Source organism: Schistocerca gregaria, chromosome 2 (genome assembly GCF_023897955.1).
Source record: "Schistocerca gregaria isolate iqSchGreg1 chromosome 2, iqSchGreg1.2, whole genome shotgun sequence".
Lineage (NCBI taxonomy): Eukaryota > Metazoa > Arthropoda > Insecta > Orthoptera > Acrididae > Schistocerca > Schistocerca gregaria.
In genome coordinates this window covers 265630362-265654402 of record NC_064921.1, presented here as the reverse complement: position 1 = coordinate 265654402, position 24041 = coordinate 265630362, and the positions used below count along the sequence as shown (strand labels likewise).

At 40.0% G+C, this 24041-nt stretch overlaps 1 protein-coding gene across 1 annotated transcript in view; it reads right to left on the bottom strand.

Annotated features, from left to right (window-relative positions):
- LOC126336844 (methylcrotonoyl-CoA carboxylase subunit alpha, mitochondrial) overlaps positions 1-24041 on the bottom strand; it is a 109753-nt gene that overhangs the window by 71084 nt on the left and 14628 nt on the right. Inside the window, exons 2-7 of the mRNA XM_050000927.1 lie at positions 20933-21119; positions 9986-10203; positions 9759-9906; positions 9400-9633; positions 5192-5404; positions 3906-4077 (exon numbers count right to left, since the gene is read on the bottom strand). Coding sequence (XP_049856884.1) covers positions 3906-4077; positions 5192-5404; positions 9400-9633; positions 9759-9906; positions 9986-10203; positions 20933-21119 — 1172 coding nt within the window. The remainder of the gene's footprint in view (positions 1-3905; positions 4078-5191; positions 5405-9399; positions 9634-9758; positions 9907-9985; positions 10204-20932; positions 21120-24041) is intronic.

The following is a 24041-nucleotide window of genomic DNA, read 5'->3' as shown; positions in this document are numbered from 1 at the left end:
CTGTCTCACTCCTTTCCCAACCACTGCTTCCCTTTCATGCCCCTCGACTCTTATGACTGCCATCTGGTTTCTGTACAAATTATAAATAGCCTTTCGCTCCCTGTATTTTACCCCTGCCACCTTTAGAATTTGAAAAAGAGTATTCCAGTCAACATTGTCAAAAGCTTTCTCTAAGTCTACAAATGCTAGAAACGTAGGTTTGCCTTTTCTTAATCTTTCTTCTAAGATAAGTCGTAAGGTCAGTATTGCCTCGCGTGTTCCAACATTTCGACGGAATCCAAACTGATCCTCCCCGAGGTCTGCATCTACCAGTTTTTCCATTCGTCTGTAAAGAATTCGCGTTAGTATTTTGCAGCCGTGGCTTATTAAACTGATAGTTCGGTAATTTTCACATCTGTCAGCACCTGCTTTCTTTGGGATTGGAATTATTATATTCTTCTTGAAGTCTGAGGGTATTTCGCTTGTCTCATACATCTTGCTCACCAGCTGATAGAGTTTTGTCAGGACTGGTTGTCCCAAGGCCGTCAGTAGTTCTAATGGAATGTTGTCTACTCCGGGGGCCTTGTTTCGACTCAGGTCTTTCAGTGCTCTGTCAAACTCTTCACGCAGTATCGTATCTCCCATTTCGTCTTCATCTACATCCTCTTCCATTTCCATTATACTGTCCTCAAGTACATCGCCCTTGTATAAACCTTCTATATACTCCTTCCACCTTTCTGCCTTCCCTTCTTTGTTTAGAACTAGGCTGCCATCTGAGCTCTTGATATTCATACACGTGGTTCTCTTCTCTCCAAAGGTCTCTTTAATTTTCCTGTAGGCAGTATCTATCTTACCCCTAGTGAGATAAGCTTCTACATCCTTACATTTGTCCTCTAGCCATCCCTGTTTAGCCAATTTGCACTTCCTGTCGATCTCATTTTTGAGACGTTTGTATTCCTTTTTGCCTGCTTCATTTACTGCATTTTTATATTTTCTCCTTTCATCAATTAAATTCAATATTTCTTCTGTTACCCAAGGATTTCTAGCAGCCCTCGTCTTTGTACCTACTTTATCCTCTGCTGCCTTCACTACTACATCCCTCAGAGCTACCCGTTCTTCTTCTACTGTATTTTTTTCCCCTGTTCCTGTCAATTGTTCCCTTATGCTCTCCCTGAAACTCTGTACAACCTCTGGTTATTTCAGTTTATCCAGGTCCCATCTCCTTAATTTCCCACATTTTTGCAGTTTTTTCAGTTTTAATCTACAGGTCATAACCAATAGATTGTGGTCGGAGTCCACATCTGCCCCTGGAAATGTCTTACAACTTAAAACCTGGTTCCTAAATCTCTGTCTTACCATTATATAATCTATCTGATACCTTTTAGTATCAAATGTGTATGATGTATAAAAATTCACAGTCGTGGAATCAATAATAAAACTGTCCTTTCTCCCTTACATCCACCTATACTTAATAGATGTACTGTGAAGCTGTTAGTCTAGGTCTGCTGGCAATGACATGTGCATTCCGACTTATTTTTGGATTTGGAAAAATCTGGTTGATATATTCTAATTTACCCCTATTTGCAATGTTTTTCATACAACTATAACTTTCTTCATATTTTGTTTCCACATACATCTGTAATTTTTATCAAATACATTTTTTAATCAATTATTAGCAGACAGCTGTTACAACAGAAGTTGTGTTTCTGTCCATACAAAGTGTGGAATGACTCCTCCTTCCACCTGACACCTCTCCTTTCATTGGTTTCAAAAACAACATACTGAATTGAGTCTTTCTCATTTTTGTCTTTTAACATGCCAGATTCACCTGTTTTTGTTCCAGCAGCTTGTAAGTTTGTGTTTGTCACTAAGAACACAAACACTCAAGGTGCCATACAACATTTAGCTGAAAAGATTTATGGAAATATTTCTGTTATTTTACATACAAATTATTTACATTTCATTTCATGCAGTCCAAAGAACTGAGAATAATAACTACTGCTTCTCAACACATGCATTCTTTATGCATTCTTGAATGAAATTTGTAGAAACAATATTTTTCGCTTTCCAACCAAGAGCTCAGTGCACAGAATGAGCGCTGAGAATGAGAGCACTTTGCTCCAGAATTTATTCACCGATTAGGAACACACATTTTTAATGACATGCTAGCAACCACAAACATTTTAGCTGCTAACTAAGTACAAGTTAAGATGGGTCTAAATGATTTATTAATGGCTAACTTCTTCCACTCCACAGACAAATTTCTGAACAGAACCAATTAATGTATATATTGTTAACTACTTCACAAACATGAAGGATATGAAATATCGGACTACTGCACATTTTCAGCATAGTAATGTGATCTCTGTAAGTAAACTGCTTCTTTATGACAGACAGCTATGACAGCTTAGGAGTTATTTAGTAAACACCAGTATGAATACATTTAAATGTTTATCACATTTTTCATCGTAACTTTTAGTGTTTAAAATGTTTGACTTATCCACCATCCTTGTGGATCATTTCATTTAACCCTTTCGCGCACCATGAGGGACATACTTAACTGTCAGAGCAGTTATAGCAATAACTGTCCGAACCACTTAGGCATGTGTTCAGGTAAATCAGTCATGATAGCAAATGACTTATTGATACTCGTGTAACTCTTAACAACAAGCATTTACTAACTGATACATGTTAATGATAAGACTCACAAAATGCAATAAATTTTTACTCCAGGCACAATGTTTCCCTATTTGCAAAGGATTGTTGACAGACAAAACAAACTAACTGCCAATTCAAAGATAAGAGTGCCCACTGTGGCTGGCAAATGAACTCATGACAGCTAAAAAACACGGTAGGTGTCTTATTTGCTGCATACTAGTAACTGTATTTCTTTTCTGCATTTATGAGAATATATCACACAGCTTCTGTATGTTCCTGGCATCTAATGGCAGTCCACTGTACCAAGTGTAATTTCTGTTTGTTGTGAAATGCCGCTTCAAAGGCCATGAAAAGTATACATCACACCAAATAACTTTTTTTTTTAAGTTCTTGGGGAGTACACTTATCACCAAACTGTTCTCTCAAAGAGGCTTGGGAAAAATATGTACCACAAAATTATTATGTCTTTTGAGAACCTCAATATAAATACTTACCACCAAATATCTCATGGCAGTAAATTGTATCGTATGTATAGAAAGTGTTACGAATCAGTTCCTGTTGTCACTAGTGAAGTCAGAAAAAGTTGCTTCATTCCTGTAGGAAACACATTTACCATCAAAATAACAGCTCACTAAAGAACCATGGGAGGTGAGCTGCTAAAATAATAATAATAATAATAATAATAATAACAATAACAATAACAATAACAACATCTGAGAAAGGAAAGAAATAATAATAATAATAATAATAATAATAATAATAATTACACCTACAAAAGGGAAAAAGGGTTAAGATCAACAGAAGGAACATAAGCTTATCAATTCTGTAGTTACGCAGCATGTATTTTTGACTTTCTGACTTATTCCATACCCTTGAGCAATTCCTCACTGTGGAAAGAAGCACTGTGTCCAGTATAATGCAGCATCCCTTCTCTGTAAAACACATCAATGAAGTTCCAAGGATATTTGAAATTTCCTTCAAACCAGTGCCACAAGAAATTCAAGTATGAAAGGAGGCATTCAGTGGTTTCTAATGTTGACAATGGTAGAGGTCAGCATAGTTCAATTATTTCTTTCATTTAAAGTAACAAGAATACTGAGTATTTTTCGTATGAAGAGAAACAATTATGTGAAACACTTATGTGTGTCCAACCTTTCCATTTGCCAAATGTAGTGTATGAACATAACACTAAAAATCTTGAGTGCCAAGGAATATATTTTTCAACTCGTACGCTTCCATAGGCTGATAAAATTTCATTCTGTACTCACCTGTTTCAACACGTACATCTGTTTCTGGTACAGGAGTTGATAAATAACGCAATGGACCTGCCCCCGGTAAAAAGTTATTGTTGGGATTTTCAGCATAAATTCGAGCTTCAAAAGCGTGACCATTTAATTTAATTTCATCCTGTTTAAGAGGTAATTCTTCTCCCCCAGCAACCTGTTATGCGAATTTGACTGTATTATACATATAGAAGAATATGTACAAACGACATATGATACAGACACACAAACAAGAGATAATTCACATATAAAATAGGAGATCTCCAACACTAAATTAAAATGAACCATTGTGCATTAAAATGAAGACATATTATAAAATAAAACTGCAATAAAATATGTGTTCTTTGACAGGTTCACATACTTAAGTTAAGGGATCTTAAAGATCCACGAAAAAAACTTATCATGGTGACACTGCACATACCAGCTGTAGCAGGTCAACACTGAAACATGGGACATACATGGCACACTATTACAGAACTCCTTAGTGTCACTTCAACAGTCATTGTGAGCAAAAGTCTAGGATACAGTGGTACCGAGTGTGTGCTGTTTGTGTTTGGCACATGGTATTCAAAGCACAGGAAAGCAGGATGGCACAGTGATGACATCTGGATTAGCTATACATAACCATATCACTGGCAGAACAGAGGGAATCTTATATTAGTGCATCATGTCATTAAAAACAGAAAGGGCAAGGATGGGGAAGGAAACTGGTTGTGTTCTCTTAGAGATCTTAATCCCAGCAGTTGTCGTAACTGATTTATTTAAATAATGGGAAACCAAAACCTGGATTGTTGGACAGGAGTCTGAGTCCATTCCACACAAATGTGAGTCCACTGTTACAAGCACAATGCAATCTCACTCAGTGATGACCTTCAGGAGATCCTTGCCAGGCGATGAGTGGTGTCACTACAAGCCATACCGACATGCCGATTGATAGTGTAGGGACTGATCGTGCACTCAGTATTGTCAAGAGAGGGTTCACATGAAGTATTGACATTCTATGTCACCAATAAAGGGACACAATGCAGGGTGCCATCCACAGCTGATGACCAAAGGCCAAATTTTCTAGTGTACTCCATATCCGTAACATTGTACCATGTGTTATAATATTGCAAAGGCATCTTTTAGTGTACACTTTATTGTTGTGCCTCGTGTTTTAAGGATCTTGAAAACCCCTTGACATGTCGGGTAATGTGTAGTTTAGGCCTATGAATATATTACAACAGGGGAAGCAACTTAGGAAGATAACCATGATATTTCATACACATTACCTTGATCTGCCATTCAACAAGATCGGTGTCAGTTATCATTTCAGTTATAGGATGCTCCACTTGCAGTCGAGTATTCATTTCCATGAAATGAAAGGAATGGTTGTGCCTGTCAAGAATGAATTCTACAGTTCCAGCACCAACATAACCCACGGCCTGTGCTGCTCGAACAGCTGCTGCACCCAGTTCCATACGAAGCATATCTGAGATTCCAGGCTGTTCCAGTAGCAGAAATATTAGAAGAAACATTTATAAATGAGCCTGGCTTATGAATAATATAACAAAGTGACTCTTTAATAAGCAGACAATATTATGTGTTTGATATTTTTCAATTTTAATTTATGAAAAGGAAAAGTGCCACTCATCATATAGATGCTGAGTCACGGGTAGGCACAACAAAAACAGTAACATATAAAATTTTCAGCCTATAAGACCTTCGTCAAAAGTATAACACACACACACACACACACACACACACACACACACACACACACACACACACGACTACAATGTGTGTGTGTGTGTGTGTGTGTGTGTGTGTGTGTGTGTGTGTGTGTGTGTGTGTGTGTGTGTGCGACTCAGCATCTCTGCTATAGGATGTGTGGCAACTTTCCTTTTCATCATATTGTTACATCTCTTCCTGGATTTTCCATTGTTACATATTAATTTTTTATATATTTGTTTAAGTCATGTTTCAGCTAAACGTAACAAAAGAAAAATGAGAATGAACGTTTGGTGGATGCCAAACAGTCAAAGTAGAATTAGAAGTTACTTGATTTACTAAACTGTCTTTAAAGGAATCCTCTAAGAATAACGGAATAATAATTGTGATTAAGTGACTATTATTCACTCAAACTTTGTTTACTTCTTAGAAGCTTTTCTTTTCCTCAGCAATTATCTGACTTGATACTACATTCGTCAAGATTAAATCTTGATAGTTACGGTACAGTCCACAGTTATTTACAGCTCCTGAGTTTAGCTGAATGACATTTACTTAGCACTTCTACCACTCCCACATCTGTACAAATACTGAGCTATGCACACCATAACGAAAGCATGTGCAACAGTAACTAATCATAATACGTCAGTGGAGACTTTACTATTAAGTTATGATCACTCATGCGATTAGCGACATTGAAAAGGCATAGCCACTGATGGATTGCCAACACAAACGATTTCAAAATGGAATAAAATTTGCTAAAGCCACTGTATCAAGTTACTTTTATTCTTAACAGTTCAACACTCTACACATCAACTGCTGCAGCTACCATTCTTAGCAGGTGCCTGCAATTGCCCCCACCCCTCCGTTCCTCCCCACCATCCACCCCCCCCCCCCCCCACCCCCTTCCAGTCCCAACACAAATCCATTTTATGTTGGAACACTTAATTCTCATTGGTTCATCGGAGTAATCATAACGATATCTGACACACACACACACACACACACACACACACACACACACACACACACACACACACACTTTACTTTACTTTCATCTTTATATATGACACTGATGTCTTTCTGACTTTACCCCATGTTTTGCACCAGTTCTGCTTGTTCTTTGCTGTCAATAATTTACTTCCACCACCATATTCACAATCCATTTCAGAGTGTCTTCTTCATTTCCGTGCTCTTTCATATTTCATTTACCATTTTCTTGCCTCTTCACAGTTTTCAAAGGCTTTGAACTGTTCTCATTAAAGTAACACAATCAAGCATAACAAACACATTTTGAAACTGAAGGCTCATTGAACGGAAACTGGGATGCTTTAAAGAGAACTGAATAACTAACTGCAAAAATTAGATAGGAAAAGAGAATTAATGGCATCTTTATACAGAAAGATTATGACAAAATTCAACTCTTTCTAAATTTAAAAATGTTCCCCAGAAAATGGACAACTGCCACAAAGATTACCGAATGACACGCATATGGAAAGTAAGGCAAGTAAGTGCAAACAGGAATAATGATGGAACACAACAGTTAATCAAAATGAAACATCACTTGGGAATGATTGTGTAAGACTGGTGAGCCGAGCTGCAGCTCGCGTTGGTGCTGTTCGTAGGTTTCCGTCCTCTGTTCGAGGCCAGACAGTTTCAATTAGGTGGCATGGTTGCGGTTGTCTTCTTCTCGTGTTGACTGGCACCACTCATTTCGCAAGGGTTGCCTGTCTGCTAGTGGCAGCAGTGGCAGTTATTGATATGTAGTTGTTGTTTGTCCATGTCGTATGAGTGTGGCAGTTCGTTTGGGGACTCAGGAGGAGCCAGGTCTGTGCAGTGTGAGAACTCGCTGGGACCGCTGGCAGTGCGCATGGTCTGCAGCATAGAAGGGTTGTGGTCACGAGGGTGCATGACTTCATGGTAAACCAAATCCAGCAAGCTTTAAGATGAGTGTGTTTCAATCTAAATACAGAAATCTCCACTATTGTGATATCTCGCGATTCTCCATTGACTTGGGTTCATGTTGCTGCTCGTAGTATCGCGGAGGCGAAGAGCAGTGAGTGGAGTGCTTTTGGTGCTTTGTTCCATCATTGTATTTGGTTTATCGGACATCAGGTAGCCTCAGTAAGATTACCATTAGTCTTTCATAGACTGCCACTAGTCTGAGTTTCCACCTTGTGAAGTGAATGCAACTCTTGGCTGCCTATCCCATCGCTCGTGAAAAAGTTTGTTGCCGGGTCCTCTCAGAGGTCGATACCTGGAGCACCGCCTGTGGCCCCTTGGTTCTCGTGTTTTATTATCTTATTCCCCCCCCCTGCAGTGATCGGTTGCTTGTTTTTTTTTCTTTTTTTTTTTTAATTAACCTCTGCTGTTGTATTTCCTGCTTTACAGCAGATTTCTATATTATTGCCATTCCTGGTGTGTGGTGATCAGTTGCTTGTTTTTTTTTTTTTTTTTAATTAACCTTCGCTATTTTACTGTCTGTTTGACAGCAGTTTTTTTATTTTTAATAAAACTGACACTTCTAGTGTGTAGGGCCTTCAGTCATGATTGTGGTCAATTGCTTTACAAAAAATTAAAAAAAATAACAAACACCCTTATTTACAGCCATTCCTGGCCTCTGATACCTTCTGCTGTGTTTGTGGCCACTTTACCTTTTAATATTTCAATACCTGTAAGTTGTAAATTGCAGCAAGTTCTTAAACATTCTTAATTTATTGCCATTCTTGGCGTGTAAGGCCTTCAGCCGTGATCACAGTGGCTTTTTTTTTTTTTTTTTTAAATATAAAACACTATTTATATCTGTATTTTATGGTGATTCACCAAATCGTAACACAGTGGAAACACTATTATTTACACAGTTGTTTTAATAATGTGTGATATTTTTTAAATTTATTGTTGAGTCTGGACTTGATGTTTTAAAAATAAATGTGTGTAAGTGTAAAAGGTAACCAACAGAAGCTGATTACGGCCCTGTACACAATCATAACCAAATCCTGCCTTCCTTAACTACCTGGTTTTTGAGAGAACTAAATAAAACAATCATCAGATTGTGATTCACTGGAAGAACTGTGAGAGGATGAAATTCATCTACAAGGTCATCACTTATATAATTCTGGTTACATCTGTTAGTGAGTACAGTCCATTAGTATCAGATGTTTATCTAATGTAACTGAGCAGAAGAGACAGGAAACTTCAAGGACTGCAAAATCCGATTTAAGATTCATTGGCAACAGACGACCCAAAACACAGACCTATTCTCAGTGTACTTACCACACAAAGAATATTCTTGGACAATTAGAGAAATTTTGGGCCACAGCTCTGTTACACTACATAATGTACGTAATACAACACACAGCAGCTCACTGAATACGGAATTAGATGAACATTAGAATTGCAATCATAGGATCTCTGAATTTGTTGAGTTACTATGCAGATAATAAAGCCAACAGTTTTGTTTTCAAGACTAATCTCCTTTTTATGTAGTATGGAAACAAAAATTCTCTCTCTCTCTCTCTCTCTCTCTCTCTCTCTCTCTCTCTCTCTCTCTCTCTCTCTAGTACTACTACAGGCCTCCTTTTCCACCACTTAAAAGGCACATGACAAAAATAAAACTAAGGCAATAAATGGTCTGTTAATTCAAATGCAGAAATCAACAATAGGGAACAAACAGAGTATTTACTTTAAAAAGGGACAGAAAGGCAATTATCTCGCTTCCAGGAAGGAAGGAATGGAAAAATGACATGGTTAATAGTAACTTTATACTGCTTACAGCGGGAGCTTCTTCAATTATCTTCTGATGTCTTCTTTGAACACTACAATCCCTCTCAAAAAGATGAACATAATTCCCATGTTTATCTCCAAAAATTTGTACTTCAACATGCCTTGGTTCTTGGATGAATTTTTCCAAAAGCATTGCCTCATCACCAAATGATTTCATTGCTTCTCTTTTAGCAGATTCAAGCTCTGACTCAAATTCATTAGGTGAAAAGGCAATTCTCATACCCTGGAGAGAGGAAAATATTGTTTATGAGAAAAACTAACTGAAGCAAACCATATGAATTTAAAATATTTTTTAACAATTTTCAGCTCACATGATGGATAAATTTACCTCTATCCACAATATCATACCTTGCCTCCACCACCACGAACTGCTTTAATCATCACTGGAAAACCAATACGTTCAGCTTCTTTTTGCAGCTTGTCAAGTGACTGGTCATTCCCATGGTAGCCTTCAACAACTGGCACTCCAGCAGCAGACATGATAGATTTTGAAGTGCTATTTAAAAAGATCACATATTATCAAAGTGTTAAACTACTTTGAATTACTTGCAAAATAAACATAAATAAATGCTAACCTTTTAATTCCCATGTCACGAATAGCTGTTGCTGGTGGACCTATGAATGTGATATCTGATTTTTGGCAGAGATTTGCAAATTCTGTGTTCTCAGAAAGAAAACCATAACCAGGATGTATTGCCTGACAGCCAGTAGACTTTGCAATCTGTATAATTTTGTCCTGTCGAAGATAGCTTTCTTGTGATGGTGCTGGTCCTATATTATAAGCATCATCAGCCTGTAGCCAAACAACAACAATTATAAATAAGTAGTGCCAAATTTAACATCTATGTTGCTAACAAAGCAGGTGGATTCTTTCCAGCAGTTACGTTTTCCTTCCCTCAAAAATTAATATTAATTTTCTCCAAATTCTGTGATATCTTTCATTTGCTCAACTATATGGCATAAGCACTGTACACACAAATCCTGAATATTGACTCAAGGCTTATCTGACATAAATCTGGTATTAATTACATTCATTTGGCTATTAGTTGTTAGTGAGCCAGCATGTTTACCGAAAAACTATGCTAGTTACAAAATACCGATAATCCAAAACTTTGTTATCATTGTTCGTATGCAAAAACATACCCAATTAATAATGTCTGAAAAAAGTAGATGAAAAGGATAGGCAAATAACTACGGCACATATGCAGCTAATGACAAAAAAATTAGCAACTTTTGTACTCATTTAGTAACAGAATAATTAGCTTCTTTAGTAAAAACATTGTTACTGAAATATAATCCCTTATTTAGGCACACTAGCCAGCATAATTCAATAGAAATGATTATTGCATCTAAAATTCACATTCAAACAATTCTTTCATGAATCAGTTACTCGTAAATCTTTAGCTGTAATTCACGGAAAGCTAGTTTACTACAATGGCTAAACTTAGGTATAATTATTGTAATCTATGTAACAAAAATTTTGGAAGCCATTTTAGACCAGTGGGCAATTAATTTGATCAGAGCGACATCTGTGTCTGAAAATACAGGATAACATACTGCGGACGATTTAGTATAGTTAACAAGACGGAAAATGTACTGCATTTTATCTAGATTTCACATCAGGGATTATATTCAATTATGCACTGACTGTTTTAAATGATTAACTGTACAATGTATAAATAGTATCATGGGCTGTGCCAAATTTCAATAATGCTTACTGTGACAACAGGGTGTTTCTGTGAACTGTTATATCTCCAATACACAACAGTCAGCCACAGAATTATTGCACCTGTTAGTGAGGGCCCTTCAGCTGGCTTATCATGAATTTTTATCACGATATTTCACAAGGACACATTGTACAACTTGACAATATGCCACACAGCTGTCTTGAAATCATTCATAGTGTGATGCGTTTTGCTTGGAAACCATTGTATTTGTTTACCATAACATCACCAAATTCAAATAACAGCCACAGGAAGCCATGTGCAATAATATCGTGGTCGGGTAAAACTCACTGTGCACATCATTTTCATACTGATACAACTGTTAAATTTCAAGGACAATGATTTGAGAAATTTGATAAATGGCTGTCTTAACTACCTGTTTGCCACAAGTGTACTTTTGTATCACTTCAGTGTTAGGTTACTGCACTCGAACTATCACATTACAGGAAATCAACCAAGAATAGTATGTGGCTAGCAGTTTATCTGTGCTTAATTTAAGTAAATGAGACTCGATATGGCCATACACTGTGGTTTACTGAGCAATCAAAGCAACTGAACTGTAACTTTGGTGTGGACCATACCATTTAAAATAGCCTACTTTTGACAACCACTTTTCAGCCAGATTTGACAGAGGCACAGTTACAGAAGGCTTTTGGCACAGCTAAAATTGTCACACTGTATATTGCAGGCACTTTTTTAAATCACATGATATTATGTACTTTTGTGTATCTACTTTCTTTGAACTTCTATCAATGTCAAAGGACAGGAGTTTCATGAATGCTGTTGCTGCAGCAACAATGAGTAAAGAGGAAGAATATAAAACGACAAGCATTCACTCACTCCCACCTCACTCGCATTCAATAACACAATCACTCATCTCACCTGCCTTTAGATGACAGACAAAGTGTGATAGGTGCCATACGTGGTATCAAAACAGAAGTATAACCACAGAAGATCTAAAAGAAAGGCACAAGGAAATGTGACTAGTTTATCATTTATATATAAAAAAAAAAAGGTGGGTGAGCCAGTCACCCTGTTAACACATGAAGACCATCCCCCTAAAACTTGCAGAAATAAGTTGGGCAGATCACAAAACCATAAAACTCTAGCCACATTTGTTTCAATATCACTTAAAATACAGGGCAGGTCTGCCGGCAAATCTGTCGCTTCCCCCTGGTCCAATAATAAAACACAGTCTAGTAAAATGTGAGCCATGTGTGACAGGTCTGTGGCCTATGAGGAAGACAAGTAAGGAGGACCTCATCCTGTAGATGTGGCTGGGAGGAGGTACACCACAGCCATTTTGTAGACTTTAAGAAACGGAGCTTACTGTATATCACTTCCAGCCACTCATTTTCCCACCAATGCATGACTCTGTGCCTCAACATCAAGGCAATAGCATGGAGGGGGATGGCTCACTGGACTAGCTTAGGATCGCTACAAGCCTCTGTGACTGCTACATCCGCCCTTTCGTTCCTCGCAATATCCATGTGCCCGAGCACCCAGTAAAAGGACGCCTCCTTCCCCAGCAGGAAGAGGACAGCCTGGCTATCCTGAACTACTTTATCAACTGGATTCAAGCGTTGCAGAGACTGAGGGGTACTCCGAATATCAGAAAAGACTAGAAATTTAGCAGGCATGACACATCTCATCTGCTCTAGTGCCCTCAAGATTACAGATAATTTAACATCAAATGGATCACAGATAACTTGACATCAAATACAGTGAACTCTGGAGGCAACTGAATCTTGAAGACAGAGTCTGGGAAAACAACAGAGCGCAACAGAATACCCCTGATAAGACCCGCCTGTAAAGACAGCTACATAGTAGTTGTGCTCATTTAAAATTCCGAAAAATATCAAATTAAAAACAGAAACAGGAGTGTAATCTTTCCAGTATTGCACTAAATCTAAAATTACTCTGAGCCTCTGCAGTAACCAGGGGGGCAGTCAGTCGAAATAACAAATTAGAAGCTGTACATGCCACACACCAAGGGACTCCAGCACACATTTTGCACAGATCCCAAACTGTCTCGCTGCCTATGGATGATTCGAAAAACAGTATTCCACAAATGGATGAGCCACTGGAAGATATGCTGGGGAAGTGAGAATGGCAAAAAGAGTTGATACACCTTAGGCACCATGGAATCTGCCACCATCTGTTAAGTAGTGGTTCACCTGCCTCAGAAAACACGCTGGGTATGGGGCTGGTCTTGTAAGCACCCGGGGACAGCCTGACGCCCTCATGGTGCATCAATGATTTTCAGGTACACAGGCCTTGCTGGCTCCTGCACTTTGCACCCATAGTCCAACCACAATGAGACAAAAGCCCTATAAAACTGGAGCAAACACGCCCTGTCCATTCCCCAAGACCTGTAGCTAAGACACCTCAAAATGTTCAGTGCCTTTTGGGCCTGTGCCTTCAGGTCCTTCATATGTGGTAACCATAACAACAGCTTAGTGTAAATTAAAAATATGATGAGAATAATTAAAATGAACATACACACGATTTTCTGCAGAAAACATAAGACCAGCCTTTGCAGCCCACTCCTCTTGTCTCTTCAACGCAAGTTGCAACTGACTAGTTGCTTTGCACTACTGGGGGAAGAACAGGGAACTGCATAATCATCCACAAATAAGGAGCACTGTACAGGGCTCCTTACCATGGATGTGGTACTGTTTATGGTTACTGCAAACAGGGTAACACTTAAAACTTAGCCATGAGAAACACCATTTTCCTGCTGAAACTAATTGACAGCATGTCACCAACTCACTACTGAAGAAAGCACTTTGATAAAAAGATCCAAATAAAGATGGGGAGATGGCTATGGAAGCCCACTGGTGGAGCTGCCTCAGAACGAGGTGTCTCCAAGTAGTATCGTACACATTACTGATATCAAAAAATATACCTACACAATGCTGTTTATGTAGGAAAGCCTGGTGAATAGCTGCCTCTGGTATGGTCAAGTTATCACCAGTGGATCGAAATCTGCTGAATCCACACTGAGACAATGGCTAACCATTCACTCCAAGGCCTTTCCTACACAGCTCACCATGGCGACACTTCGATAACTACTGGGACACATTCGGTCCTTGCCCAGTTTCCGAAGAGGGATCAAAACTGCCTACCTCCACAAGTTGAGAAAGTTGCCTGTCTGCCACATTGAATGAAAACATTGTTAAGAGGATTTCCTTGGACACTAGTTTCAAGTCCTGCAGCATGCTGTTTCGGACTTGATCATGACTGGGCACAGTATTATGAGCCACACAGAGTGCCGAATCAAGCTCCCACATGGAGAATGGACAGTTACAAGACTCTGAATTTTTTGACCTGAAGTTCAACTCACACCTTCCCACAGTGTCACAGCAATGGTGGAACACTGGATCTTGGCTGGCAGTGGCACTAGTCAGCACAAAATGCTCTACCATTGTCTGTACCATGTCTCCAGGTGTTGTTCGGAGACACCCTAAGCCAATAACACAGCTATAGGTAACAGATTGCCTTTATAGGAAATCCTACAGAATGGGGGGATGGGGTCCTAGGATGATGAATGAGATGACTCTGGAATGGAGGGGTTGTATGATGTGGTCTGTGCACTCAAACACACTCAGATGGTTGAACGTCATCCTGTCACCTCTGCTTATCATCCATAGTGCCTGCACCCTTTCAGGGAGAGCTCCATCCAAAAGGTTAATAAGCGTTAATATGGGGTGGGAAGACATCACTGGAATTAAGGTCATCACTGACCTCTCACTGAACCGAGCCCACAAGGACTGGAAGCATAAAGAGAGGTCGATGGCTGAGAACGATCCAGTAGCAACACAGAAATGAATAGGAGTGCCTGTGTTGAGGATGCACAGTTCCTGAGATATCGTGAGGCTCTCCAGTACCAGATGCAGAGCTTGAGCCCCACATATATGGTGGGCACTGAAATCTCCCAGTAGGAAAAATGGTGGGGGGAGTTGTTTTATAAGATCTATTATAGCCTCACAGTCAATCACATCACATGCAGCTAGCTATATGTAGTGAGTGAACAGTGATCCTCTGACATACTTGGAACCTCAGCTGAACCGCTTACAGGTCAGTAGCTAGGGGGAGAGCAGAGGATATGATGCAGAATAGCAGAGAACACTGCTTTCTTTCTGCAATTTTATTTTGTAGTATCAATGGTAATCTTCATGGAAACAAGGTGATGAGTCACCATCAGAAGAACCAAGCACCATGTCTTTCCTACAACACACAGGTGCTGAAAGTCATGGGATACTTTCTAACATTGCCAAACTTCCTTTGCCCAGCATAGTGCAGCAAGTCGAAGTCGCATGGACTAAAAAAGTTGTTGGAAGTCCCCTACAGAATTACTGAGCCATGCTGCCTCTATAGCTGTCCACAACTGCAAAAGTGTTGCAAGTGCAGAATTATGTGCACAAACTAACCTCTTGATTATGTCCCACGGGTGTTCGATGGGACTCGTATTGGGCAATCTGGGTGACCAAATCATTCGCTTGAACTGTATAAAAGTTCTTCAAATAAGTCGAAAACAATTGTGACCCAGTGACATGGCACATTGTCATCCATACAAATTCCATCATTATCTCAGAATGTGAAATCCATGAGGGGCTGCATATCATCTCCAAGTAGCCAAACATAACCATTTCCAGTCAATGATTGGTTTGGTTGGACCAGAGGACCCAGTCCACTTCACGTAAAAACAGCCCACAACATTATGTAGCCACCACCAGCTTGCAAAGCACCTTGTTGACAACCTGGGTCCACGGCTTCATGGGATCTGTGCCACAACTCAAAACCTACTATCAGCTCTAACCAACTGAAATTGCAACTCATCTGACCAGGCTACAGTTTTTCAGTCACCTAAGGTCCAACCGACCTGGTCATGAGCCTAGAGGAGGTACTGCAGGCAACGTCATGATGTTAGCAAAGGCACTCGCATTGGTTGTCTGCTGCCACAGCACATTAAGGCCAAATTTTGCATTCATGATGTGTTCATCATACATCCCAGATTGATTTCTTCAGTTATTTCATGCAGTGTTGGTTGTCTGTTATCACTGACAGCTCTTCGCAAATATCATCCCACTGCTCTCAGTCATTAACTGAAGGCTGATGTCCACTGTATTGTCTGTGGTAAGAGGTAATGCCTGAAATTTGGCATTCAAAGCACACTTCTGACACTGTGCATCTCAGAATACTGAATTTTATAATTATTTCTGAAATGGAATGTCCCTCATGTCTAGCTCCAATTACCATTCCACGTCTGTTAATTCCCACCACGTGGCCATAATCACACCGGAAACCTTTTCACATGAGTAACCCTAATACGAATAACAGTTCTGTCAATGCACTCTTTTATACCTGATGTATGTAATACTGTTGTTGTCTGAATATGTGCATATCGCTATCACATGACTTTTCGTCACCTCAGTGTACAATGGCCCTACATCAGAAGAATCAACTGCATTTTAATTAAGAACAGCACCTCTTTTGTCTCAAGTGCACCTCACCATTGTCGATTATGATAGCAGAGAGTACCATGCGGCTGAGGCAAGAAATTCATTGGTCTCACAGTAAGAACTATGTAAGAGAGACTGAGTGATCGTATGTGCCTCACCAGCCTTCTCCAGTTCAACAAATACTCCCCCATGAAACAAAGATTGTAGTACAAGCTTTAGCAACCCCAATGACATGCAAATGATAGATAAGGATGTATCTACATGTGTAACATAAACCACATTTTGCAAGGGTGCCTTGTAGAGGCAAACTGAAGACTGCCTGGCAGTGGACATCCTCTCCACTGCTATTATACAACTTTGTCTCTGCCAGTGAACAACAACTACCACTGCTGTTTACATGGATTGGTTTAGTGCTTCAACTGATGGGAGTGTAGTTTCCCCGTTGCTAGCTTCAATTGATTTTATATATATATATATATATATATATATATATAGATTTCCAACAAGCTAGATTAATTGCAGGACAACTTTGATTAATATTGTGGTTACAATATGTATGCCTAGCGAAATAGTTGTGTTCAGATTTCATCAATTTCAGTCACGAACTATCATATCTTATTTTTTATCTTATGCTGGTTTGTATCAAGAACTATTTTTGTTTTGTTTGTGGGATAAAAGAAAATTTCAATTTGTTGCTATATAAAGTTTATTTTTGTGCAATAAATGTTAACGGCTCTAAAGCGAGGATTACAAAACAGGCCTGTCTCTATTCAAATAGGATCATCAAGGAGGTTAATCTGTCTCGCATAGAACCTCATGGTTCCCAACTGCCAGTCCTGGAGTCCTGATGAGGCATCTGCAAACACATGCCACTGGTGGAGTCATGGCCCACAATGGAGTGTGGGAAAATAGTACATGGAGGAGGTCGCCTTCAAACTGCCCACCCAAATCCCAAGCACTTCTTCCTCTACGCTGACGATACATTTGCAGCTTGGGAACATGGCAGTCTGATCTAAGTGAATTTCTGGACCACCTCAACAGCATCCATTGAAACATTGCATTCACTACTGATGTGGATGAGAATTGCTCTTTCCCTTTCTTGGATATACTGATAAGGAAAGGCATATTGTACACAAGACCATTCAGTGCACATGAAAAAGACCTACACAGACCTGTATCTACAAGGAAAAGGCTGCCATCATCCAGAGCAGAGGTAGACAGTGTTGACCATCCTGGTATTTAGGTAATATGTTATCTGTGGTGGAAGAAAGCCTCTCAGTCAAGCTACAGATCTTTAAGGAAATCAGGAAGAGGAGACAGGAGGCAAGGGTTCTGCTTTTCCTCCTTACCTTGGGCCACTCTCGGCCGAAACTGTGAGATTGGTTGGAAAACTAAACATCAAAATTGTCTTCCCACCACAGCCTAAAATGAAAATATTCTTTGGCTCTGCAAAAGACTGCCCCCTTCCCCATCCCAAAATTTAACATATCAATGACATACAGCATCCCTTGTGAAACTGCTCACCAATACATCAGGCAAACTCAGCACTGTATCTTGCAATGCTCCAAGGAACACATCTGGTGTGTACAAATGGGATGCACACAAGTATCAGGAATGATATAGCACAGCTTAAACAAAGATCACACTTTTGACTTTGAGAACACCGAGGCGTTATGACTAGCAACCAGCCACTGGACGTCAGCATTATATAAAAATACACAGAAATACAGATCCACAAGGATATTGTCAATAGGATGAAGGTTAACAAATTTAATTTGGCAAGGAATCCTGGATTAGCGTCAATACAATGAGTGCACCCAGCACATTCCAGTATGCAAGACAAATATGGAATGTTACTGCAGAGATACGAGTGTCGCCTCCAGCCCACCTACAACCCCCCACTTCTATATCCCCACCTCCATCCCCTTATCCGCTGGCTGCACAGGACCCAGCTGCCGGCAACTAGGTGGAGGTGTTGCACCACCAATACAAACATTCGGACATACACAATATCTCAGTACTTTGTCAGAAGATCATGAGTATGATGTTCATTCAAATGTCACAATGCCTCAATGGTGCCACCTGGCGTGAAACACAGGAGCTGTTCATCATGGGCACACACAGAGTGCACAGCACAACAGAGCCTCATACACTGAGGATGACATTTCAGTTTGATACAAAAAAATTTGTCCAGTTTGACATTGCATTTGGCGTAAAACTTGAGATTTTTTATTACAAGACATGCATTGGGAATCACTGCAGTTTTACACCATCACTATTACTATCACTACTACTTGTACAACAACACCAACAAGCCTGCTTGACAGAAATTCTGCACCCTGTTTACTGGTCAGTTCACATACAGTTACGGGATCAAGACATGTTTATGCTTATCCTATTGTCATGAAAATAGGTATTAAGGTGGGTGTTCAACTGCTCACAACGACATCAAATTTGACCAGCATATTACTAGCACACGGGGAAACATTATGGGAAAAAAATTAACAAAAATTTTACCAATAGAAGGTGCTGTAAACACCAGAATATGCACACCAACAGGCAAACAATACATGGCTGTTCCTCAGTTTGCATCTGAGATGCCTAACATGACTGTCTCCACGAAGGATCACAAGCTGCTGGTAAACCTCTTTTTACAAGAATCATGATGACATGCCAGTAGCCCTGCAGAAGTTCTGGACACCGAAGGGTATGAAAAAAGGCATTGGTCCAAATCTGCCAAGGGTCTGGAGAAAATTATCACAAAATTCAAAAGACGGGTTCTCTTGAATTGCAATGCAGCAGAGGGAGTAAAGCAGTTGATTTGATGACTGCCAAATGTGTGGTCACAGTAGTGCAGAAGCAGTCGAGCGGTGGTGTGCAAACATGCAGTGCAAGGGGAATTGCCTGAACATTGGACATGCCTGTGAGCTTGGTGCATAAAATCCTATGAAACATCCTGCAATACTATCCATACAAAATCATCCATTTTCAGGAGTTGCTTCCTGCTGACTTGCTAGCAAGACCAGTGTTTGTTCTGGAATTGCTTTCTCACATGGAAGTGGACGATGAAATATACAGAAGTGCAAAATGTGGGCAATGGAAAAACCGCACACGCATCAATCAGTACCATTTCATTCTGCACAGGTGACTGTGTGGTGAAGATTGACAGCATCATTTATCATAGGGTTGCATTTTTTGAGGCTATGAGTATGAGTCCTGCGGGTTCTGTTACCTGTACTGACAATCATTCCAACACTTCAACAGTATGGATGTGTGGGTAGGGCCATTTTTATGTAAAATGGCACTCCCACCACACATTGTACAGCCAGTGACATGACTACTGCACAAGCATTTCGGAAATGCTATGATTATCAGCTGTCATTTCCCTACAGCCTGGTCATCCAGTTCATCTGATCTTAATATGTCTGATTTCTAGCTATGAGGTTACCTGAAATATGTTGCATTCAGTGCTCCAATTATAAATGTAGCTGAATTGAAGACCTGCATTGCGCAACATATTCTGAACATGACCCCCCCCCCCCCCTCGAGTCACTCTGAACTGTTGTGGAATATGCTGTTTCTCAATTTCAGCTTGTGGTAGAAAACGGTGGGCAGCATATTGAACACATCTTGCACCAGTCTCACAACAATTAGAAACTGGCCTCATTTTGCTTCTTATGCAGTTTTTGTTATCAGGACAATCGAAAATCAATTTTTACCACCCAATATGGTGCAACTTTGCCATGGGCTTACCTAACTAACAATGACAAAAATGTTGACTGCTGAGCTTGTACAATCACACACATTGAATGGTACATATGGTGTAATGTGCAACTCAAACCACAGCCATCGTATTGCAATTCATCTATCATCTGCTGACTCTGTTTAAATTTTTACATTAAGTGCCACCTATTGCTAACACTTTTTCCCATGACATTTCCTCCAGCATCAATAACATAATTTTCAAATTTGACATCATTCAGAGCAGTGGTTCCATTTCTATATAATTTTGAATCTGGAGCTTTAATTATGGACAGCCCGAGTAGCAGTGTAATCATATGCTGGGCACATGGGGTGAAAAAAACTTGACATACAAAAAACTTATTTTACTCAAAAAGTAGGATTCTTCATTCCCTTAAAGTATGCAACTTGTTAGTAAACAAGAACACACAGACACTTTAAACATTTTTTTCCCTATTAATACGCAAATACATATCTAATGTAGATATGATGTTGCACTGAGCTATACACTCTTCTAAATATATACGGTTATACAAGTATATATTACTCAATAAGACAGTACTGTCATTTTAAGAAACATAAAGACAATTACCATTGAGACATGTAGAGCAGCAGCATCTGCGTCACTATATACTGCAACAGTTTTAATACCAAGCTTCTTTGCTGTTCTCATTACACGACAAGCTATTTCTCCACGATTTGCAATGAGGATTTTTTCTATGTGCTTGTTGAGCCCAGAGGAGTAGTGGCAACATTTCTGCCGATGGTGGATAAGACCTCTGAAACGAAAGGTTTTAATTATAAGGCTGTCACTTGACTGTATGAATTTTTTAAAGGGTATATTTTTTCTTTTTCGGAAGAAAAAATCTTTTGACTACAAGTTCCAGTGTAAACCAGGACCATGTCTCACATTTCAGATGTTTTTAAGGCTTGAATATACATTGGCACTCGAATGTAACAACTGTGATGTACACTTACAGTCAGGTCTCTACCTATTCTCCTAATCCTTCATTCCATAAACTTACCTAATGACTATGGCACTATATATTAAACGGCACACCCTACACCCTTCCAATGACCTGCAAAAATTATACCCAGTCAGTTTAAGCAGATGGGGTGCAACATTTTGCAAGGAATCTTCTTCTTCTCTCTCTCTCTCTCTCTCTCTCTCTCTCCCCACTCTCTCCATCTCTCTCTCTCTCTCTCTCTCTCTTTTTTTGGGGGGGGGGGGGGGGGGGGGGGGGGGGGGGGGGGGGGGGGCGGGGGGGGGGGGGTGCACGGCTAGCAGGGTGCAGGGTGGGGGGGTACACAAGGGAGATGGTTGATAGGGGAGGTGGTACACAGGGGAGGGGGAGATGGGAGGGGGGCAGGGCATTTGCTTATTACATATACAAAGGGGACCCAAAAAGTTCACATCCAAGTTTTCTCAAGATCTAAACCTCGAACTACATGACTACTCTGCAATTCACATTTAAGTGCTTGGCAGAGGGTTCATCGAACCACAATCATACTATCTCTCTACTATTCCACTCCCGAACAGCGAGCGGGAAAAACGAACACCTAAACCTTTCTGTTCGAGCTCTGATTTCTCGTATTTTATTTTGATGGTCATTCTACCTATGTAGGTTGGGCCCAACAAAATATTTTCGCATTCGGAAGAGAAAGTTGGTGACTGAAATTTCGTAAAAAGGTCTCGCCGCGACGAAAAACGTCTATGCTGTAATGACTTCCATCCCAACTCGTGTATCATATCTGCCACACTCTCTCCCCTATAACGTGATAATACAAAACGAGCTGCCCTTTTTTGCACCCTTTCGATGTCCTCCGTCAATCCCACCTGGTAAGGATCCCACACTGCGCAGCAATATTCTAACAGAGGACGAACGAGTGTAGTGTAAGCTGTCTCTTTAGTGGACTTGTTGCAACTTCTAAGTGTCCTGCCAATGAAACGCAACCTTTGACTCGCCTTCCCCACAATATTATCTATGTGGTCCTTCCAACTGAAGTTGTTCGTAATTTTAACACCCAGGTACTTAGTTGAAATGACAGCCTTGAGAATTGTTACTATTTATCGAGTAATCAAATTCCAACGGATTTCTTTTGGAACTCATGTGGATCATCTCACACTTTTCGTTATTTAGCGTCAACTGCCACCTGACACACCATACAGCAATCTTTTCTAATCGCTTTGCAACTGATACTGGTCTTCGGATGACCTTACTAGACGTTAAATTACAGCATCATCTGCGAACAATCTAAGAGAACTCCTCAGATTGTCACCCAGGTCATTTATATAGATCAGGAACAGCAGAGGTCCAGGACGCTTCCCTGGGGAACACCTGATATCACTTCAGTTTTACTCGATGATTTGCCGTCTATTACTACGAACTGCGACCTTCCTGACAGGAAATCACGAATCCAGTCGCACAACTGAGACGATACCCCATAGCTCCGCAGCTTGATTAGAAGTCGCTTGTGAGGAACGGTGTCAAAAGCTTTCCGGAAATCTAGAATACGGAATCAAACTTGAGATCCCTTGTCGATAGCGGCCATTACTTCGTGCAAATAAAGAGCTAGCTGCGTTGCACAAGAGCGATGTTTTCTGAAGCCATGCTGATTACGTGTCAATAGATCGTTCCCTTCGAGGTGATTCATAATGTTTGAATACAGTATATGCTCCAAAACCCTACTGCAAACCGACGTCAATGATATAGGTCTGTAGTTAAATGGATTACTCCTACTACCCTTCTTGAACACTGGTGCGACCTGCGCAATTTTCCAATCTGTAGGTACAGATCTATCGGTGAGCGAGCGGTTGTATATGAGTGCTAAGTAGGGAGCTATAGTATCAGCGTAATCTGAAAGGAAACTAATTTGTATACAATCTGGACCTGAAGACTTGCCGTGTCAAGCAATTTGAGTTGCTTCGCAACCCCTAAGGTATCTACTTCTAAGAAACTCATGCTAGCAGATGTTCGTGTTTCAAATTCTGGAATATTCCATTCGTCTTCCCTGGTGAAGGAATTTCGGAAAACTGCGTTCAATAACTCCGCTTTAGCGGCACAGTCGTCGATAACAGTACCATCGGCACTGCGCAGCGAAGGTATTGACTGCGTCTTGCCGCTTGTGTACTTTACATACGACCAGAATTTCTTCAGATATTCTACCAAATTTCGAGACAATGTTTCGTTGTGGAACCTATTAAGGCATCTCGCATCGAAGTACGTGCCAAATTTCGCGCGTCTGTAAATTTTAGCCCATCTTCGGGATTTCGCGTTCTTCTGAACTTCGCATGCTTTTTCCGTTGCCTCTGCAACAGCGTTCGGACCTTTTTTGTGTACCACGGGGGATCCGTTCCATCTCTTACCAATTTATGAGGTTTGAATATCTCAATTGCTGTTGCTACTATATCTTTGAATTTGAGCCACATTTTTAGCTATTCTGTGCAGTACTTCTATTGCTTATAAATTAAAGTGTCTCATTACGTACATTAAAGTAATCAGTTTCCAAACACACTTCTGCGGTTGTAGTAAAAGAAAGAGCTAAATAAATTTTTTGGTACCAAGTTAATCTAATTTTCATGCTAATATTAACTTTGACTTCAGGACCAATGACAAACTTGTCACTCTCTCATAACTTGTACATCCCCCCCCATGCTTGCAAAACCATAAGGTGTAAATGTAAATAATGTTAGAACAAAG